General features: G+C 37.3%; 1 protein-coding gene across 2 annotated transcripts in view; it reads right to left on the bottom strand.

The window, feature by feature from the left end:
- Positions 1–632: 632 nt before the first annotated feature.
- SATB2 (SATB homeobox 2) overlaps positions 633–19,934 on the bottom strand; it is a 200,436-nt gene continuing 181,134 nt past the window's right edge. For both annotated transcript variants that reach the window (XM_086366667.1, XM_086366674.1), the window contains exon 11: positions 633–1,619. In XM_086366667.1, coding sequence (XP_086222793.1) covers positions 1,158–1,619 — 462 coding nt within the window. In that variant the 3' untranslated portion in view covers positions 633–1,157. The remainder of the gene's footprint in view (positions 1,620–19,934) is intronic.

Genomic DNA, 19,934 nt, shown 5'->3' with positions numbered 1-19,934 from the left:
ACCTGGGCAGCAACTTCTTTTCTAACTTAACATTACATTGAACTATTTTCTATTTAAAAAAAAAAAGAAAAGTAAAAGAAAACAGCAACAATAAACAAGTTAAAATGAGCAGGCTTATTAATTTTAAGATCTGAAGCCACGAGCAGGTAAATAAATTTCACAATAAAATGTGGCTCATACTGTGAATTCCATTTGTCTGATGTCAAAATGTCATTTTATCGAGGCTGCACTAATAAACGAGTTTTCTCTGCACTGAATTTCAGCTTCACTCGTTTGGAATTCCACAGAAATGCACCTGTTCACTACAGTAACAACAAGTTGAGTAACGGAACACATCGAGTCATTTAAGTGTGCATTGTGTCTTTAAGATTAATGTGACTGGTATCATTTTAAGGTGCCCTGATTTTTTTTCCACTTTATTCTTTCTTTCTTTTACTTTTTTTGGCAGTGTTGATTTATTTAGTTAAATACATACCTCAAAAATTACCCATCAAGCTGCCAGATAGGAAGCCATAGAATTAAAAAAAAAAAAAAATCAGGGACAAACACAGAAAATAAATAGGAATTCAAAAATAAGTCACCCCACCCTGAGAGCAGGCCGCAGTTTATCAAAAAGCCAAAGCGACTCACTGTGAAGTGGTTTGTTTTTTTTTTTAATACATAAACAAGTCTCTTCTTTAAGAACTCATTTCACAGTCTATTCTTTCGGATTGTAAAGTTCTCTGTCCCATGCAATTTAATATATATATGTAAATATATAGATATATACATATACATATACACACACACTTGTAGCTTCCTTCATTTATTTCATAGGTCTTTTCATCTGGGAACTTGCCTGGTGTCTCTTCCATAAGTGCAAGGATAATGAAGGCAGAGTCTCCTGTGATTATAATGACTACGATCCAGTCCATTGTAAAGCATAACACTTTAGTGTCTTTGCCAAGGCGATGTCTGATTCGGAAATACTGAACTTATTCAGTCTACAGGTGTATCCTGTGCAACAAAGAAATGTCAAAAAAAAAAAAAAAAAGGAAGGAGAACAAAAAGACCAAAAAAGACAAAAATAAAATAAGGCAAAAAAAAAAAAGTTTTCAGAGAAACTAAAACAGAAAATCCTTGGACCGGTGTATTGCTTTGCCTGATTGGAGTTCACATTATCTCTGGTCAATTTCAGCGGGTGCGGCCTTACTTTTTTCCGCATTCTCCTCCTCAGCCTCCACTTTGTACATCTCCTCCGAGCCTTCCTCACTGTCATTCTCTTCTGACTCCGTCAGCAGCTCCTCGTCCTTATACTCGGCCACATCTACTGCCGAGCCCAGGTGTTCCTTGAGCTTCCCATGATGTTTCACGTGGTACCGCTGGTTCTGGAAGAACTTGATGATGGTGTGTTTGGGGAGATCCAGCTGAGCAGAAAGAGTATGGATAGCTTCCTGATCAGGGTAGAGGCCCACATCATGAATGAAGCTTTGGAGGATACCAAGGGCTTCCAAAGAGATCTTTGTACGAGACCGAGGCTTTTTGGCACAACTGTCTTCGGTCGGAGGAGGTGGTGGGGGTGCTTCTTCTCTGGGAGGAGAGCTCTCCTTGGCTGGCTGAGACTGCTGTCTGTGAAGGACCTGATAATTAAAAAAAAATAAGAATAATAACATTTGATTCACTATTTCACCTTTCAAAAGCCATCATTCTTCTAAAATACATGTTGTCTGCTTAGCATTTTAGTTATGCATAGTCATTGTAAGTTCAGGTCTTCTGAAAACTTAACTGAATTTCTGGAGATTAAGAATCTCATCTACAAAACAAGAGGTTAATAATAGTAATGTTTCCATTCTGAGGCACAAAGAAGTTAAGTCACATGTTGCCCAAGGTTATTCAAATTCAAAGGGTCTGGCTCCAGGGTCTTGCTGTTAACCGGTATGATGTGCCACCTCTCTGGAGCCCAAGGACAAAGAAACTGGACCCAGAGGAAAAGTGCAGGCTCTGCAAATGAGATCACATGAATTCACGTCCCGATTCTTTCGAATAGCTGGGTGTCTCTGTGCAAGACACTAAACATCTTTAAGCCTCAATTTCATCATATATGAAAGAAGGATAAGACACTAGCTTCCTAGGGATATTGTAAGGATTAAATGACATATTGCATGTAAAGAACAGTGCCTGCCTTAAACCAGAGGTTGACAAACTTTTTCAGCAAAGGGCCAGGTAGGAAATATTTTAGCCTTAGCAGGGCCTCACCATCTCTGTTGCGATGTTTCAATTCTATTTATAATGTGAACATACACAAATGAGCATGGCTATGTTGCCATAAACTTTATTTATAAAAACAAGAGGTAGCTTGTATTTGGTTCATGGGCCAGAGTTTGTTCACCTCTGGCTTAGACCAAACATCCAATAAATGATGTCATTATTATATCAGCCTCATAAATTATTCTTGAAGTGTAACACAGGAATAGTATTTGAGTCAGAAAATTAATACTCCATTAGGAACAACTTAAATTTATTTTCTTTTAACCTTGATCTTAATCCTTAAACAATAATGGTTTTTTAATATATATATATATATAAACTTACAGCTTTTTATTAAATTATGAACTTTAGATGACTACTTTATACTCATAAATGGACCTTCTCAATATCACTAATATCAAGGAGACAGCAACGCCTGGTGTCTTGAAGGGAGACCTTGGTTTCCTGCCCAGGAACTGCACCTGGTTAGCCTGGGTGAAAACCAAGAATCCTAGCCACTAGTCCACCACTGAGGCTAGAGAACAAACTAGTCCCCCTTTGTTTTGCGGCTCACTTCCTTTTTTGTTGTTGTTGTTGTTATCCTTCATGTCAAGGCTTTCTAGTTGTAATTAATTTAAATTTCTCTTTCATTTCTACCTATTCCCCACTCAAAAATAAAACAAAACTAGTATGTAAAAAAACAATTTCTAGACCCAAGTTGGAGCCACTCCTGCCTGGTGCCACATCAGCAGACTGAACTTTCATGTGGCTGGCTGTAAATGCTCTGCTTGACCAGAATCACAGTATCCATTCGGCCCATCCCCGAATGCAACGTCAGCTCTGGGCTCTATACTTACTTCCTTGTTCTTTGATCTAAATAAAGTCAGACATGCAATCCCCACCAATCATGTCCTGTCTGCTGTGTTGCCACTTCCACTGCTCTAAAATGATGCCCCAAATCCCTCCAGAACGCTGCTCCACTGCTTGTGAGGAACTGTAGCCCCATCCATGGACTGTCTCCCTTGAATAAAGGGTATCAAACTCATCACTACATTGCATTAGTTTTGTCATTTGACACTAGCTGTGGTCAGTCACTCAGTAGTGCCTGACTCTTTGTGACCCTTTGGACTATTGCCTGGCAGGCTCCTCTGCCCATGGGATTGTCCACGCAAGAATATTGGAGTGGGTTGCCATTTCCTCCTCCAAGGGATCTTCCCAACCCAGAGATCAAACCACCTCTCCTGTGTCTCCTGCGTTGCAGGCAGATTCTTTACGGCTGAGCCATCAGGGAAGCCGCATTTGACACCAGTTGGGCAAACTTATTCTTGATCTTCGTAACTGCTTTTACAACATCCTCTCTGCATGAAATAGTTTCCCATTTTAATATTTACTTATGAACTTCTTCAATCTGACTAATCTTCACATCTTGCAACATAAGCAGCTGCTGCTGCTGATGCTGCTAAGTCGCTTCAGTCATGTCCGACTCTGTGCGCAGTGCTATGTAATTAAAAAGCTATCATGAAGGTCCCCATGACAAGTATTCTATCAATGTCAAAGGCAAACACTGTATTTCCTCCACTCAGATCAGTGTCTAACTTCCTGGATCACCCCCCGCCCCAAGACCTTTAAGAATAGTGAGTTCACTTTTTCAAAAACACATGTTTCTCTTTTACCATTCTCTCCTATTTTACATGGCCTTTTCCATGTTAGAGTAACAAATTAAACATTTTCCAGAGTTCAAGTGAACTCAGTCCAATCAATGCATAAGCAACATGTCTAGTTACACTAGAGTATCACTACCACCACCGCCACCCTCCCCACACATTACCCTAATGACCCATTTTTTAGGCTACAAAATACCAGCATCAGAGCAAGCATTTAAGAAAAAAATCTCTGCCATCTCTCTTAGTCTCAGGGACTATTTGATGAAAAACTAATTTTTCAATGATGTGAAAACATCAGTCTTTTCTATAGAATTTAATAGCTATTAGGGCAGATGAAATTGTTACTTGGGTAAAAAATAAAGAGGATGAAATTTTTAATCATTCATAAACAAATAACAATAAAAGGATAATCAAATGCACATAAGAACACCCATCATAATAGTTGATGGCCGGTGGCAGAAAGAAATCTAAAACAGAGGACCATAAAACGGTGGCACTAAAGGCCCATATAATGTTGACCAATTAAAATGAATGTTCTTGGCATTTTCTTTACCACTTTCAACTAAGAGTAAACTCATGTGGTCTGCTGTGGTGAGCTGGCATCAGCAAAAAAGTGAGAGCTCCATTACTTCAATGTCCTAATTATAGCCACAGGGAGAGGAAAGCTGCGTGGTGGGCCTGCGTGTTCAGGGCAGCTTTGACAGCAGGAAGATATTTGCTCCAAGGTTGTAATCTGGGTAGCCTGAGCACTGTAATAAATAAACCTCCATGTCAACAGGTGAGGGTTTTTTGTTTGGTTGGGGTTTTTTTTTTTTTTTTTTGGATATGAAAGAATAAGAGAGAGACTGAAATTACGCAGGGAATATGTACTCATAGAACATGTACACTCAAGCACAGGACCTCCTTTTAGAGCAATTGCGTTAATTGGAAAACAAAAGAGAATTAAAATGCCCCATTTTCTAAATTATGCTTGCCTTCTGTAGTAAAAGTCAGCATAACGGTTCCATTTAATTAAATAATTAGATTGGTTCTTTAGGGGTTTTCCATTGTGCATTGGTTAGATTTAAAGAGATTTTCCAAAACTATTCTTTGAAGTTACTCTAATCTTTCTGCATGATAGGGTTTGTTCTTCTCCTGAGGTCCCACCAATTGGCCTATTTTCCCTCCCCTTCTAACTTTGAACCTAGCAGTAGTAACGCACGAATAGAGAGAAGCCACAGATGGAATGGGAAAACAATGATCATAGTAGCTACCACTAACTGAACGCTTACTCTGTGCCAGGCATTTCTAAGAACTTTACATGGATTAACTCATTTAGTCCTCACAGTTCCTTGTGAAGGTGCTACTTGAATCAATAACAACCTGGAAACATGGAGCATTTCAAGAGCACCCTCAAAGTTGGAAACTTTAAACATAGGGAGCAGTCAGTCTAAGAAAGTAGGTTTCCAAGGAACAATGACAATGTCACTGCCCTCATAGGAGAGGAAGATCTTTTTCAGAGAAATAATAGCAATAGAAATGATCTACAAAGTGAGAGATCCTGGGTTAGTTCAATACTCTATATTGAGTTGGAAGGCATAACAGTATTTGCATGAAGGTTAAATGATATTTCTAGCATCTTTGACCAGATAGGAAAGAGTACATTGTGCATAATATCTGAGACAGAAAGAGTCCCAAGTCTCAACTATCTTTAGTCTCCTGAAATGTTCTGATTACTCCAGGCAGAGAGTCGCTTATTGTCTGTAGGTAATTTTTAGCAAAAGCACTGCCTACATTTCCTCACCAGCCACTTGTAGTAGCTCATTACTATGACAATCAGGGAGTTCCTACTGTCGCGCAGCACTTCTTCCAGTGGTGTGAATACGCTGCACAAAAGTAGAGGAGAGCCAAAAGACGGAGATGGCAGGCCAAACTCTCTTCCCAAATCCTCCCTCTAAACCGTAGGATCAAGTCACCTCTTCATAGGACTGATTTCTGAACTCCCACTTGACTAAATTTTGGTTTGTCGGTCTGAACTTTTCAGAGATATTTGAAATTCCTTGTGTGTTAACTAGAATGACTCAAGTTTGGTTCCTGTCCCCAGCCAGCACCCTGAGTAACTCTAGCCTGAGGCTGTGTCACTGATTCCTGCTGGATGGACTACACACCATCCCGTTCCTCAGATCATCCGACAATGCAGGTATATATTTCTGGCTGATTGACTTTTTGAAACCACAAAATTTACAATTATTTCAACCAAGACAGAGAATGCCCTGCCAACTAAACAGAGATATGCTCTTTCCTAACAAGTTCTTTCCAAACCCAGATGATTGTTTTCTGATATATTTTTTAAAAGGTAAGTATGATAGAGCAGCTACCCAGATAGTTACATAAATCTGCCCAAGTCTGCACATTTTCCAGCCTCATCCTTTTTCCCCTTTTTAAAAATGGGCTCAGAAGCTGACCTTTGTACTCCTAAAGTCCATCATCTCTCTTCACATGATTTTCCCAAATAACAGAATATATCATTCTGTAAAGATAGCTATCCATCCCTTTCCTCATGACCTTTGCAAACTGAAGCCTGACAATTCATCCCAGTTCATTTTGGTTCGGATTTTTCTCCATCACAATTGAGCTTAATCTGGTCAGCAATTCATTTCTGATAATTTCTACAAAAAGAGTTTTAAAAGGTTTATTTGAAAGTCTTCTTCTATTTCTTTTTTTGTATCTTGTATTGTTATTTTTTAAATATAATGATGAGGGTTCATAGCAGTGAAATATCTAGGCAGCTTCAATAATAATAATAATATTAATAATAGATGGTGGCATTAATGTAAAGTTATTATGAACCTAAACATTGGCCTAAATCTATAAATGCATTTTATTTTCACAATAACCCTAGACTAGGTATTTTTACTCCATTCATGATGAGAAAACTGGGATTCAGAGAGTATAGGTAATTTATGAGAGGTCTCATAGATTCTAATTAGCAGGACTGGGAATCTAAAACATATCTGATTTTAAATCCCATGTCTGTAAACATGCTGTTCTCCCGTCTTCTATGAGCAAGATCGCATGGGAAAACCGAGCAAAGGCTCCAGAGTAGAAGAGATAGACTGTAAATAAGATATCAGGCAGTAATAAACACTATCAGCAAAAATAGAGCACAGCATATGGAGAAGAACTGGGGGGAGATGACGTTATTTTAGATTCAGTGATTCAAGGAAGGCTCCCTAAGGAGGTGGCATTTGAGCAGAAGCCTGCAGGAAGTGAGGACCTAGCCATGAAGATGGGCATCCCAGACAGAGGAAAATAGCAAATGAACACGCTAGGAGGAAGAAGTACACTCAGTGCATTTGAAGAACATCGAGGGAGGCAGCAAGTTAAATCTGTGCCACCCAGTACAGCAGCTTACTAGCCACACACAGCTACTGACATCTAAATTCATTAAAACTGAAAGAAGAAAAAACACTTAGCTCTCTCAGGCACACGAGCCTTATTTCCAGTGCTGGATATCCACACTGTACAACACCACACTGGACAGCACAGATATTGCACATTTCCAACAGCAGCATTGTCATTGCCATCATAGGGCATGGCATCAGACAGCCCTCCACTAGACAGAAATGACAAGTGAGGGGTGGTCAGGGCCAGAGCCGGAGCAGCGGGGCCTTGGTATTCTACTATCAGGGTGAGGGAAACCCTTACTGTGATCTATAATCATATCATCTGATCTACCCCAAAACACAGTAGGACTTGAAACTACCACTATCACTAGAGAGAAGAGAAATATTCCTGCATATATATATATATAGTAAGGAAAAGCTCACATATATAACTGGACTTTCAATACAGTATCACAAATAGCAATACTATCATCAAAACAATCAGAAGGATGCATTGGCACTGCTATCCTCAAAAGAATGGTTAATTTACATTTAACTGATGACTGCCTTCTCATCAGAAGTGTTTATCATGTCTAAAAGAAATTATGTTTAAAACCATAGACCTTGGGTTAAAAAAGTAAAACAAAGAATTCATTTTTTTGGAGTGTCTATAATAACTGGACCTAGCAGTCTACAAAGCTTTCTAATAAGGAGTCCTATCTCTAACAGTCAAGTGTTGATGAATAAGTTATGAGTAGAATATAATCAAATAGAAATGTAAAAGTTTAATAAGTGTGTTCTTATTTATTCACTGAAATCTCTTTGGGCTGAAATATGACATACATATATATAAATGAACAGGAACACAGCGATGAAGAAAGAAAGGCTGTGAATATATTCAAAAGAGATATCAACTTCAAAATAAAGCCCAACACTTCCTTGCCCAGTAACAAAGCGCAATAAGGATATATGTTGTTTTTCTGCCTTAGAGATGGAAAATTTTAAAAACACAAGGACAAAATGGTACCATGACAAAGACTGACTAAGAAAGATAAAGCAGCTCTTCTTAAACTGCTCAGTGTTCAAATAGATTTTGAAGGCCTCAATGAAAACCAGCTGGGAGCCATGTGTAAAATATAATGGCTTTTGCCTGCAGGGAAGGAAGTGAGATCCTGAATGATTAAGTTTAGGAAAGTATATAATTCACTGTATCATTATGGGGTGAACTGGATTACTTATAATATGCCAAGACTTTGTGGTCTTTTTTATATAGAGAAAATGAGAAATTATTAAGGAGGTGACTATAGAGGATGGTTGATCTAGTGGGGTAATAGGTAATGGGTTAAAATGGGCTCCCAGGTGGCCGCATCCCTCTCTCTCTGACAAGCCTCACCCGCAGGAGTGAGAGTGTTGCCAGAGCTTCATGTTGTCCATGGTGGTGAACATCAATAGGAGATGACTTCTAACTGCATTTGAGTCAATAACAGAATTCTTTTTACTTGTTTAATTTTACCTCATTTAAAATAACAGAATGTTGACAAAAATAACATAAGGTAAAATAGTTTATCCAAAGAAGGAAAGCATTCTTCTACTAAAAATTCTGAGAAAGTATACTTAACAGGCAATAAGAAAAACTGGTTAGAACAACTGGAAAGCCCTCATGCATAACTCAATTAGAATTTGTTAAATGAATGAGTCAGTGCTGCTATTTTTAAAGTATACTATATATAAAAAATATAACTGAGATATTTGTCTTAAATTTCAAATTTTCCCTTTTTTTTCAAAATCAGCATCTAAGACTTTTAATTTTGGCTCAAAACTCAATGGGGGAGAATTTAGCATTAGTAATTAATAATTAATGTAACTATCATACGTCTCTCTCATCTGTTGGACTATGAGCTACACATTGGCACACCTAAGTGCTCAGTGCATCTTTCTTCTGCTGTACTAGATTAATCCATATTCTCTCTTCCTTTAATTGCAGGCCAGTTACTATTTTTGTTCTGTGCAACTTACTTTTTCTTGCTATTATTCATCTTTAGCAAAACTATGCTTTAAAGTAAAGAAACCATTACTCATTACAGGAACTTATATCTAACAATTTGTTTGTCTTTACCATTTTGTGTGTGTGTGTGTGTTAAAATCAGCTCCAGGGCACTGCATAATCCTTAAGGTTGCTTTTATATAAAAGTTGTTAGCAGGAGTTGTGAGGTTACAAAGTTCTGGTCTTGCATCCAGTCTTCATCCTAAAAAGCACATCTGCTTACTAGCTGTGCAACTCTGAACAAGTTACTTTCTCAGAACCACAGTGTTTATTAATCTATAAAATCTTCCTTGCAGTTTTATAAGGATTAAGAGAGATAACACACTTCTGTGACATACCTAAGTAAAATAGTTCTCATGAGAAAGAAGTGAAGTGAAAGTCACTCAGTAATGTCCAACTCTTTGCAACACCATGGACTGTAGTCTGCCAGGCTCCTCTGTTCATGGAATTCTCCAGACAAAAATACTGGGGTACATAGCCATTCCCTTCTCCAGGGGATCTTCCCAACCCATGGATAGAACCTGGGTGTCTTGCATTGCAGGCAGATTCTTTACTGTCTGAGCAAAGAGCATTTGTGCAACTGTGTGAGTTGAGAGCTGAACTAGCACCTTTGTAATGAAATAAATATCATTTTTATTTGAAATAACAACCAACAGGCATACCATAGTTATTCAGACTTAGGTTTGTGGCAGACATTCTCTTAAAAATGAAGTAAGCCTGTTGATTAAAAAAAAAAAATCTGTACAATTTGTTGCCAATGATTAAATTTTACCTTCCCAGCAAAAATAAAAAAATTGGAAAACTTGTAGTTTCCACTAAAAACTTAGTTCCCCTATACTTAAATACCTCCCTGGTGATACTGGTGATGATTCAAGAATTTTTTAAAAATATGTCATACAATGAAATGTGTCAATATTTAGAAGATCTGCATAACTCACTACATCAATATTTTATAAATATTGATATTATAAAATTATGAATAGGTAAAATACTTATTCAAAGTAAAAGGCAGACAAATGAATTATAATGTAAAAAAAAAGAAAGTTCACTGATATCATTTTAGATTCCACTCTGCAACTAACCTTTAAGAAATGACCACTTGTAGAGTTTTGTATCAAAAAAGAAAATCATAATTTCCCGGAAAGGCTATTAAAATATGCCTTCCTTTTCTAATTACATGTCTGTGTGAGGCTTGCTTTTCTTCAATTACTTCAACCAAACTATAAGCTACACTTTGTATCAGAATGAATACAGAAATAATTATGATAATCCAGAGGTCTTCCATTAAGTCAGACGTTAAAAATATTTGCAAAAATATATTTAAAACAATGTGACTCTTCTTATATTTTTTTTGGGGGGATACAGTGATCTTCATTAAAATATATCATTTAGACACATATTATTTATAGTTATTTTCAAAAAAATAAACATTTAAGTTTTCTCAGAACTAATTTCTAATATGATAAGTATTGATATGCACATTATTGGAGTCCTTAATAGGAATAGTGAAAGGAGATCCCAATACTTAAAAGTTTGAAAACTCTATACCACATAAATCATACTGAATATATAGCTGTGTCTTAGCCCTAATGAAAACTAAACCATTTACTAGAAAACTCAAAATGGATCTTAGAGTTAAAAACATCCTGACCTGAATTCAGTCACCTAGGAAGGTATTAGAGAACAAGTGTAGGAGAAAGTACACAGCATTATGCTTTGCCTCCTGAGTTTATCATTCAGAGACATTTTCACAGGCAAAACAGATCTGCCTAGATGTACAACTCAGCACTATTTCTAACTTCAAATGGTGTTACTTGAGTTGGTTCTTATGGTTGTAATTTCACATTCTAACATTATAAGACTTATTAAAAACTATGGTTTAGTTTTGTTGCCTTTTTTTTTTTTTTGGATTATACAGTATCCTAAGGTCAAAACTCAGGAAATCTGTTATTAAAAAAAAAAAAAAAACAGTATCCATGAAGTGATGACAAATTGCAGACTACAGGTGTTAGATTACATTTTGACTCCAGGCAGGTTTAATTTAAGTTGGTCTCCTTTTACAATTGCTCTTAGCACATACAGCTATTGAAGGGGATTTGGGGAGGGGAGGAAGGGGGAAGAGAGAGAATAAGAACTAAAAAAAAAAAAAAAAAAGAGTAGTGCTCAATAAAAGAAGACCATGTCAAGAGAAATCAATACAAACAAGCAAAATGGTAGGAAGTCTGACATGGAAATATGTGTTCAATTTCATCCAGCCTTAGTCTGAGTTCCCTTTAATATTGTAACCAAGATGGCACTGGAACATCGTGTATGTTTTTAATGCAGTTTAATAATTGTTTATCAAAATAAACACTTTGGTCAAAGATAAAAGCATAAAAACACTATGACACAATAATCTGTTAAAACAAACTTGGGGGTTTAGAGGAAGCATAGTTCTTAGAACAGCCTTTGGCTTATATCATTTCCTCTTTAGTAACAAATTGAGAACAACTATACCAACAACTTTGGTATGGTTTGGGTTAAAAAAAAATGTGTTGTAGTTCTTAATCTGACTATACTGAGTGGCCACAGTCTGCAGACTCTAGAGGTAGCTGGGCGAGCTGCTTTTCTAATACAAGGAGATGAGCTGATAGCAAGTTAAGCAGGGTCAAGATGAGGAGCTGTATTCCCATCAAATAGACTCCATGACACATAAAAAGCAAATCTCTCTCCTATTAGAATGCAAGAGAAATAAAACACAGGCATATACTGAACCTATAAGCAATGAAAACTTTTCCTTCATCAGCGTCACATGATACATAGGTTTATTTGATAATTTAGGACCTAATATGACCAAAATCATTCCACAAACTGTTCATGGGATAATTCAGGAATAGAAGATTCTTCAGGACGGTCCAGGCTACAACCCTGTGTCTTTCTTCCTAGGAGAAATCATCCCTCAGCCCATCCACCCAAGCCCCATTTGCCTGACACCCATGAGTGTTCATTTCCCCCTGTTCCCTATACTTCTACCACCGTTCACAATGTCATCTCAAAACACAAAACTCTGCCTAAAAATTAACAGGGAAGGCCTATCTTTTGAAGATCAGATTCACGTTACAGGTAACGTTAAAGTGTCTTTGAAAGTGAAAATTGCCCAGTTGTGTCCAACTGTTTGTGACCCCATGGACTTATACATTATACAGTCTGTGAAATTCTCCAGGCCAGAATACTGATTGGGTAGCCTTTCCCTTCTCCAGGGGATCTTTCCAACCCAGGGATTGAACCCAGGTCTCCTGCATTGCAGATGGATTCTTCACCAGCTGAGCCACCAGGGAAGCCTTTTGAGTGAAAATGAGTAAAGAGTAACATGACATGACCAGAGCTGACAGTGACCTATGGTATTCTGATTTCTAAATGCCTGCATGGTGTGTTCATTGGTATAGCTGAGTGACTTTTGCACCAGCATGGATGAAAGAAGAGCTCTTAAGTTAAGTTAAAGATAATGAAGAGTGTAAAATGCTAGGATGAATTGAGTACCTGGAATTCACAATGTCATTAAAAGAACCAAACTAGAAATTCATGACACATCATCAATGGCAAAAGGGCGAGAGAGAAAGATGTGCAAAGGTTCAGGATAAGAATGATCCATTAGAATTATTAAACAGTTAATCCAGTTAGCTAAATAATTCTCAAGTGAAGTAAAATGCAAATCAAATGAAAACAACCTTTTGAAAAGCCAGTGATGCCTGACCCAGTGAGCGCTGGACTTTGAGTTTTTAAAACAGATTCAAGCTTATAAGAATAGAATGCATTATTGAGCTCAGCTTTATTGCATTTCTCAGATATTACTTTTTTTTTTAAAACAAACTGAAAGTTTGTGGCAACCCCACATTTTCAGATGATGGGTAGGAATTTTTTAGCTATATTTTTAAATTAAGGTATGTACATTTTTTTAGACAAAATCCAGTGCATGCTTAATAGACTACAGTATGGTGTAAACATCATTTTCATATGCACTGGGGAACCAAACAAATTTGTGGGACTCACTTTGTTGTGACATTTGCTTTATCATGGTGGTCTGGAACTGAACTGGCAATACTTCTAAGTTATGCTTGTACAGAAACTGTTTCAGGTGAAGAAATTTCATCTAACAAGCTTAATCAGAGCAGAGTTTCAATTACTTTTAAGTGAAAACATGTTAAGTTAAAGAAGGTAGAAAATAAATATATTTTACAAGAGCAGACATCATGTAGCCAGCCAAGAGCTCTGTCAATGAAGACCTAAAATAATGATTCCTGAGGAAAAGTATTAGGGTCAAAATTCAAACCACTTTCAAATATCTTACTATTTAGAAATCTGGTGACAAAAATAACTGGAAAACACCTATTGGTAAAGAATGACTTAGAAACAAAGATGACATGGAGGAAAAGGATGTGTACACTTTAAGTTAAAGGATCTCAATAAATTATATAGGCTTCTTGAACTAAAGCATCATCCTTCCTGATTTACACAGATTGTATGATGTGACTTGGGGATCATATGATAAATTTAATTATTCAAATCCTACAGTTAGTATATATTTGAAGTGGTTCACTATCCTTTGGGCTTGTTTCTTAAAAACGATAACAAACTATTCTCACAATAACAATGGATTCTGTTGTATTTATTCATCAGATGAGAAAATGCATACACAAAATTGAACTCTGATCTACATATTACAAATCCCTGTCTAGCACATAACAAACATGGTCTTGCTGCTGTTAGCTGGAAAATACAAAAATTATTTTGTTTAAAAGCTTTGAACAAAAATTCATTTTAGCATGAATAAACATCTTCCAATTAAAATATAAAAATAACACCAGAAGTAACAGAGGGAACTATTCGGTGTTTCCAGTTTATGATTAAAAGTGAAGACAAACAAGGAACAATTATATCACGGAGAAGTTCCTCTCCCAAATGTTAATTTTTAGTAGGTAACGAACGAATTTTTACTTTTTCTATCTTTGGTTATCATTAAAAAAAAAACAATATACCCAATTCTGTCAAAATCTGCAGCAGAAGATTTTTATCCTGACAGAACTCAGCCAAGACTCAGCTTATGATGAAAATTCCCCATAATTGTAATAGCATGAGTGACACAGCAGTTATGTTGCATTCCAGCTTCTCAAAGAAGAGAGCTTAAATTATTTAAGGAAAAAAGGTGTTTAGATTAGATTCTTTACTTCAGGGCAAAAATAAAAAAGAAGGTAATCCAGGTATTTGAGGTCTCACATGGGGCTGTTTAGAATCCTATGATAGGCCGCATTTTCTGTATGATTTTTACATCTGGGGCACTCAGAAGTCAGAACAATCTGACAGTTATGGTTAGTGAAAATATTAGATGTTCACCAATAAAACACTACCTCAGCATATTTTTGCTTTCTGGATGTAACCACTTAATAACAGGACTTGAGAAAATGGCACTGTGTGAATCAAACACATAAAAGGACAAATATTCCTTTTATAGAAAGCAAATCTTAAGTAGTGCATTATAATCAACCACTCTGGTAAAAGGCAAAGTATCTAGAATTACCACACCACGGACATAGTATGGTTTATCATATCGTAACGTCCAAACGGGGTAAACAAAGTCAAATGATCAAAGAAGCGTTTTCTCCTCAGTGAGGTAAAAGCCACCGATCTAGAGAGTGTCAGCAAAGATTCCTTGTGGCTTAGCAAAGAAAAGGTGTCAAAGGAGAGCTTATCAAATATAGCCTTTAGTTTTCAACTTCACTTAATTTCATCAGAGACTGGCTTCCTTGATATTATTTTCTTTCAAGAAAAAAAAAAAAAAACACAGAAAAATTAAATCATGTGAAGTAAAACATCCAGAAGGTTAATTCTAGAGTATTCATTTAAATTTGAAACCACATTTAATTCATTATGAGGATAGTGGTTTTACATTTTCCACATTGATGATCTTAGTAACCAGGTATGGAGAAACTTCTGCTTGTAAAATTCGTGGTAAGTACACCAGGTGAGACATGGAAAGCAGACAGGGTGAGGCAGTCTTATTCTGACTGTGGTTTACTCAAGAAAATAAATCTTTGTCTCCCAGGGTACCAAGGATGGTCACTGGGAAAAGAAATCCCAGTTCCTGACTCCCTGGGGCAAAGTAACTGGATCGGCAATTCCTTTTCCCACAAGAAAGATGTCAGTTTCCAAGTTGCAGATGAACCATTATATTCCCATGAGACCAGTCATGCAGCATCCTTATCTACCCAGCTTCACAAAGCAAGTCCGATTTTGTCTCTGTGCCACGTTGCATTGGCTTTTCTAAGCATATTTGCTTATCCTGTGTAGGTCGTCCTCAGAAACTAGAACTGTAAAGTCATTATACTTCCAAATGTGAAGCTGCTTAGGGGTGGATTTAATTTAATAGCCGAAAACTCAGTGCAAAACAAACACACTTACAACTGACATTATCAGGGAATCAATCATTAACGCTCTCGACTGCTGTTCCAAGACCCTCAAATTGCCCCAGCTATGATCTGAGAGTTCTCATTGACTCCTTCCCCCGACCTGAACCTCCACATCTAGCCAATCCCACCTGCTGCTGATTATCCCTTTTAAATAGTTGCTGGGTTAATTTCCCCCTCTCCATCCTACTCTCACTGCTGTTATATAGACCTTTATATGTATAATCTCTTGCCTGAGTTAGTTTACTTCCCAACAGGCCTCCCTGCCACAGCCAACACAACGTCTTGCCAAGGTCTTCAAGGCCTCTCACGAATTCCAGACAGCTGGGTGCCCTGTCTGCAGCGTGTGCCCCAGCCCTGTCTGTGCTCCTCGACGCAGCCTTTCAGGCTGTGCTCCAATGACTCTAAAAGCTCCAGTCCTCATACTTGAACTCTAATCTCAATGCCTTTGCCTCCCCTGTCCCCTCTGTCTGGAAAGTGCCTCTAGTGAGGAATTCTGGAAGGGACCCAGAGCAGCACTACTTCCGGGAAACCTTCTGGGTCCCCCAGCCCACCAGGATTTAGGCATTGTTCTTTTCTTTCTCTGAACTTACTTACATGCTGTATTATCGTCATCTGTCCACACACCCATCTCTCCACAAATCTGAGAGTTCCTTAGATTCTGTTACATTCACACACTCTGCACTTAGCACAGGGTCAGGCACTGTGTTTTACATGAATAGTTGAAGCTTAAAATTCTTAAAATTTATCCTAAAATTTCCAGAATACATCTGTATTGGTAATAGCCATATCCAAGGTATGTGCGAGCTCAGTCATGTTCAACTCTTTGCAGCCCCGTGGACTGTAGCCCATCATGCTCCTCTATCCTTGGGATTCTCTAGGCAAGAATACTGGAGCAGGTTGCCACTTCCTTCTCCAGGGGATCTTCCAGACCCAGGGATTGAACCTGCATATCTTGCATCTCCTGCATTGGCAAGTGGATTTTTTACCACTCGCACCATCTGGGAAGCCCAATAGTCCTATTGTGTTGCACTGCGTGTTAGTCGCTCAGTCATGTCTGACTCCTTGCAACCACACGGTCCACAGCCCGCCAGGCTCCTCCATCCATGAGACTCTCCAGGCACAAATGCTGGAGTGGGTTGCCATTTCCTACTCCAACAGTCATATAACATAGACCAAAAAGTCTTCTGAGAAATTAGAACATGTCTACTAGCTGTAAGAGGGGAGAAAGTGGCCAGTTCACATAGGCACTCATTAAAAAAAATACACCTAGTACTCAGAAGGACTAAGTTATACTAGTTCATGATGATTCATTAGATTCACGGACACACACATACTTGCATAGAGCAATAACACTATTCAGTGGCTCAAGCAGTTCTCTAATTCCACCCCCCACTCTGAAATTATCTGATTGAAAATTATTGACATTTGGAGAAGTACGTTTAGGGTCTCACAGTTGTCAGGGATAAAAACTGAAATATTCATCAGCTTGCTTCCTTCTGCCCCCTCCCCAGTCTCCAGAAATATTTCTACTATCAATAGCATTCAGAAGGCCTACAATGGACAGTTTCTACGACAAGAAAAGCTGCTGGAGGTAAAACAACAAACAACAATGAGAGAATCCATATAACACAAAGAAAGGAACTTTTAAGAAAATTAAATTATAAAAACTAGATGTTTGGTTAAAAAGGGATCCTATGTATCACAATGCTGCTTATCCACACAATGCTGCTATGGAGAGCACTGCAGGTCTTTTCCAAAACAAATATTAAATGCCAAAATGATCATCCTTAGAGTAGAAAGGATGATGTTAATTTGTTTTTAAGAACCAACAAGGAAAGATAAGTAACAAAATTAATTCAAGTATTTTTGCCCGCACTTTGAGCCAATCACTGCAGCTCCAACACCACACAGTCCAAAGTGAGTGAAGTCAATGGTTTCAAGTTAGGGCCAGAAACAGCCTTGGCTGCTCCATGGCCACCTTTGTGGCTTACTTAGATTTTATTAAAACTCATTTGTTATTAATATGTGTTTTGCTTCCACGTGACTAAAACTAAATAAATCATGGAGAATAAAAAAAAAATCCATGAAAAAAAAAATCTAGAAACTAAATATAAGCCATCTCATTTATACTTATGGAAACCAAAAAAGCATTTTGGCAATAAAAAACATTTTTGTTTTAAGGTGCAGTGCTTTTAAGGTATTATATAATTACTCTTACTGAGAGCATACTTTTTAGCTTTGTCAGATTCTCTGTTGGAATTATAATTCCAGACTGAGCAAAGAATTCTATCAAAACTCTATTATCATATTAAAACACTTGATCATGTGTTCCCTCAAGATTCCCAACTTTCTATTTCTGAGAAGAGAACAGATTTAATGAGATATTTTCAAAGTAGAGCTGGTAAAGGGAGTATTTGTGAAAAGCACTGCCAAAAAGACAATTCATTTGGTAGACATAGAAAAGGCAAATTTTACCACATATACTGGAGCAATGGATATTAAATAATCATCTCTGAATAAACTCTATCAATCAATACGGTCCTTTTGGTCTAAACTGAAGACAATATTATCTAAAGGAAATCTCTAAGGTCAACCAGCAATTAACTGAAAGGTTTTCACTGAAAATCTTATTGACTGCTTTCATATCAGACAGCTTCTTGGTTATTATACTTCATGGACTAAGTAGGTGCCAAGACATTAAACTGTCAATAATCTATTAATACTGGACTGTTCTGTTCACTTTCCCTGAATCTGCAGGCAAAGGTATTCAAGCCTAGGATATGCTGAGAACTAATGCAAATTCACCAGTCTGATATGGAAATCATATCTTTATTACCTCCCAGTTTAAGTGCCTAGGAGGATTGATACATTATAAGAAAAATAGATAATAAATGTTTATTCAGATGAGTTAAATTATTTTTTTAAAGAAACTGCTGAAGGAATGGGGAATATGTCTTAGAATCTGACTTTTCTTCTAAGTCATATTTAACAGTTTCTAAATTGAATGTAATAAACACTTTACAAAGAGAAATCAGAAGTTATTTAAAGTGAACCTCATAGGTCCCTGCCACTCAGCATCTGGAAAGCAGTTATACACATTGCGGGGGGCAGGGGGGCAGAATTTTTAATGAATTTAATAGAGAAAAGCACTTTAATTAAATGCTGTCAGAGTGGATTGTATTAATGACTGTACACAGAGGAATTTAAAGCAGCCAAGTTTATTTAGCAAATAGAAGCTGGGCTTTCGAAGCCTGCAAGTATTTATGTTTCTGCCATTGCAGTACATCTAAAAGATGATGATGGTGCCAAATGAAACTGTTGAGTTATTAGATATGATTTTATTTATTGTGCATTATTAAAGTTTTCAAAGGCCTCAGGGGAATTAATTTCATTTTCAAAATGAAATACCGCATCTGATCAGAAAGGGTTAAGAAAAGTGAATACTGTCCCCCAGTTTTTCCTGGGCCCTGGAATTTTGATGCAGCTGAGTGGCTATGGGGACAACCTTCCCTAAGTTCACTGAGCCAGAATTCACATCATTGCATAGTACTGCAAACAAATCAATGACAATATTTCTTCTATGATTTCTTCCTCTGTTTCCCTCCCTACCCAGTGCTTTGCCACTAAACATAATTCACTCTCTTTCACATAGCAATAAGCTGAAAAAATGACCAAAGCTCCTAAAAATCTCCATGAAAATTTGGTTGCCATAACTTTTTAAATGAAAAACATGAGTAGCACAAACTTCTCAAAAGGAAAAGTCATCAAATGTTTGACTTGAGGAAAACAGAGAAAAATGGGTCTTCCTCAGTGTCTTCTACTCAGAGGTTGACCACAGAACAAACCTATTATTAATGATAATATTTTAAAAATAAACAAAGAATATGTGAGCCTTAATGCATGAAAGCTGTAAAAGATTGAAAAGCCGGTCTGGCTGGAAAATACTATGTGTGTGTCAAAATGATTTTCTCTACCGTTTGTAAAAATGTAATTATCCATGATATGCTATTATCCATGATAGGCTACAAGGGTGAGGGATTTCAAGTAAATCCACTGGAAGCTAAGGATTCGCCTTTGGTCTTCATCCCTGACACCACCACGTCTGTGAGATCACAAACCTCTGCCATGATTTACCACATCCTTTTTGCAGTTATATATACTCTTTCGGGCTGTCTTTAGATTTTAATTTAAA

This window comes from Bos grunniens, chromosome 2, assembly GCF_055505025.1.
Source record: "Bos grunniens cultivar Pamir isolate PY7600 chromosome 2, Bosgru_T2T1.0, whole genome shotgun sequence".
Taxonomy (NCBI): Eukaryota; Metazoa; Chordata; class Mammalia; order Artiodactyla; family Bovidae; genus Bos; species Bos grunniens.
The sequence above is the reverse complement of the archived record's forward strand: the minus strand, read 5'-3'. Positions and strand labels throughout refer to the sequence as shown.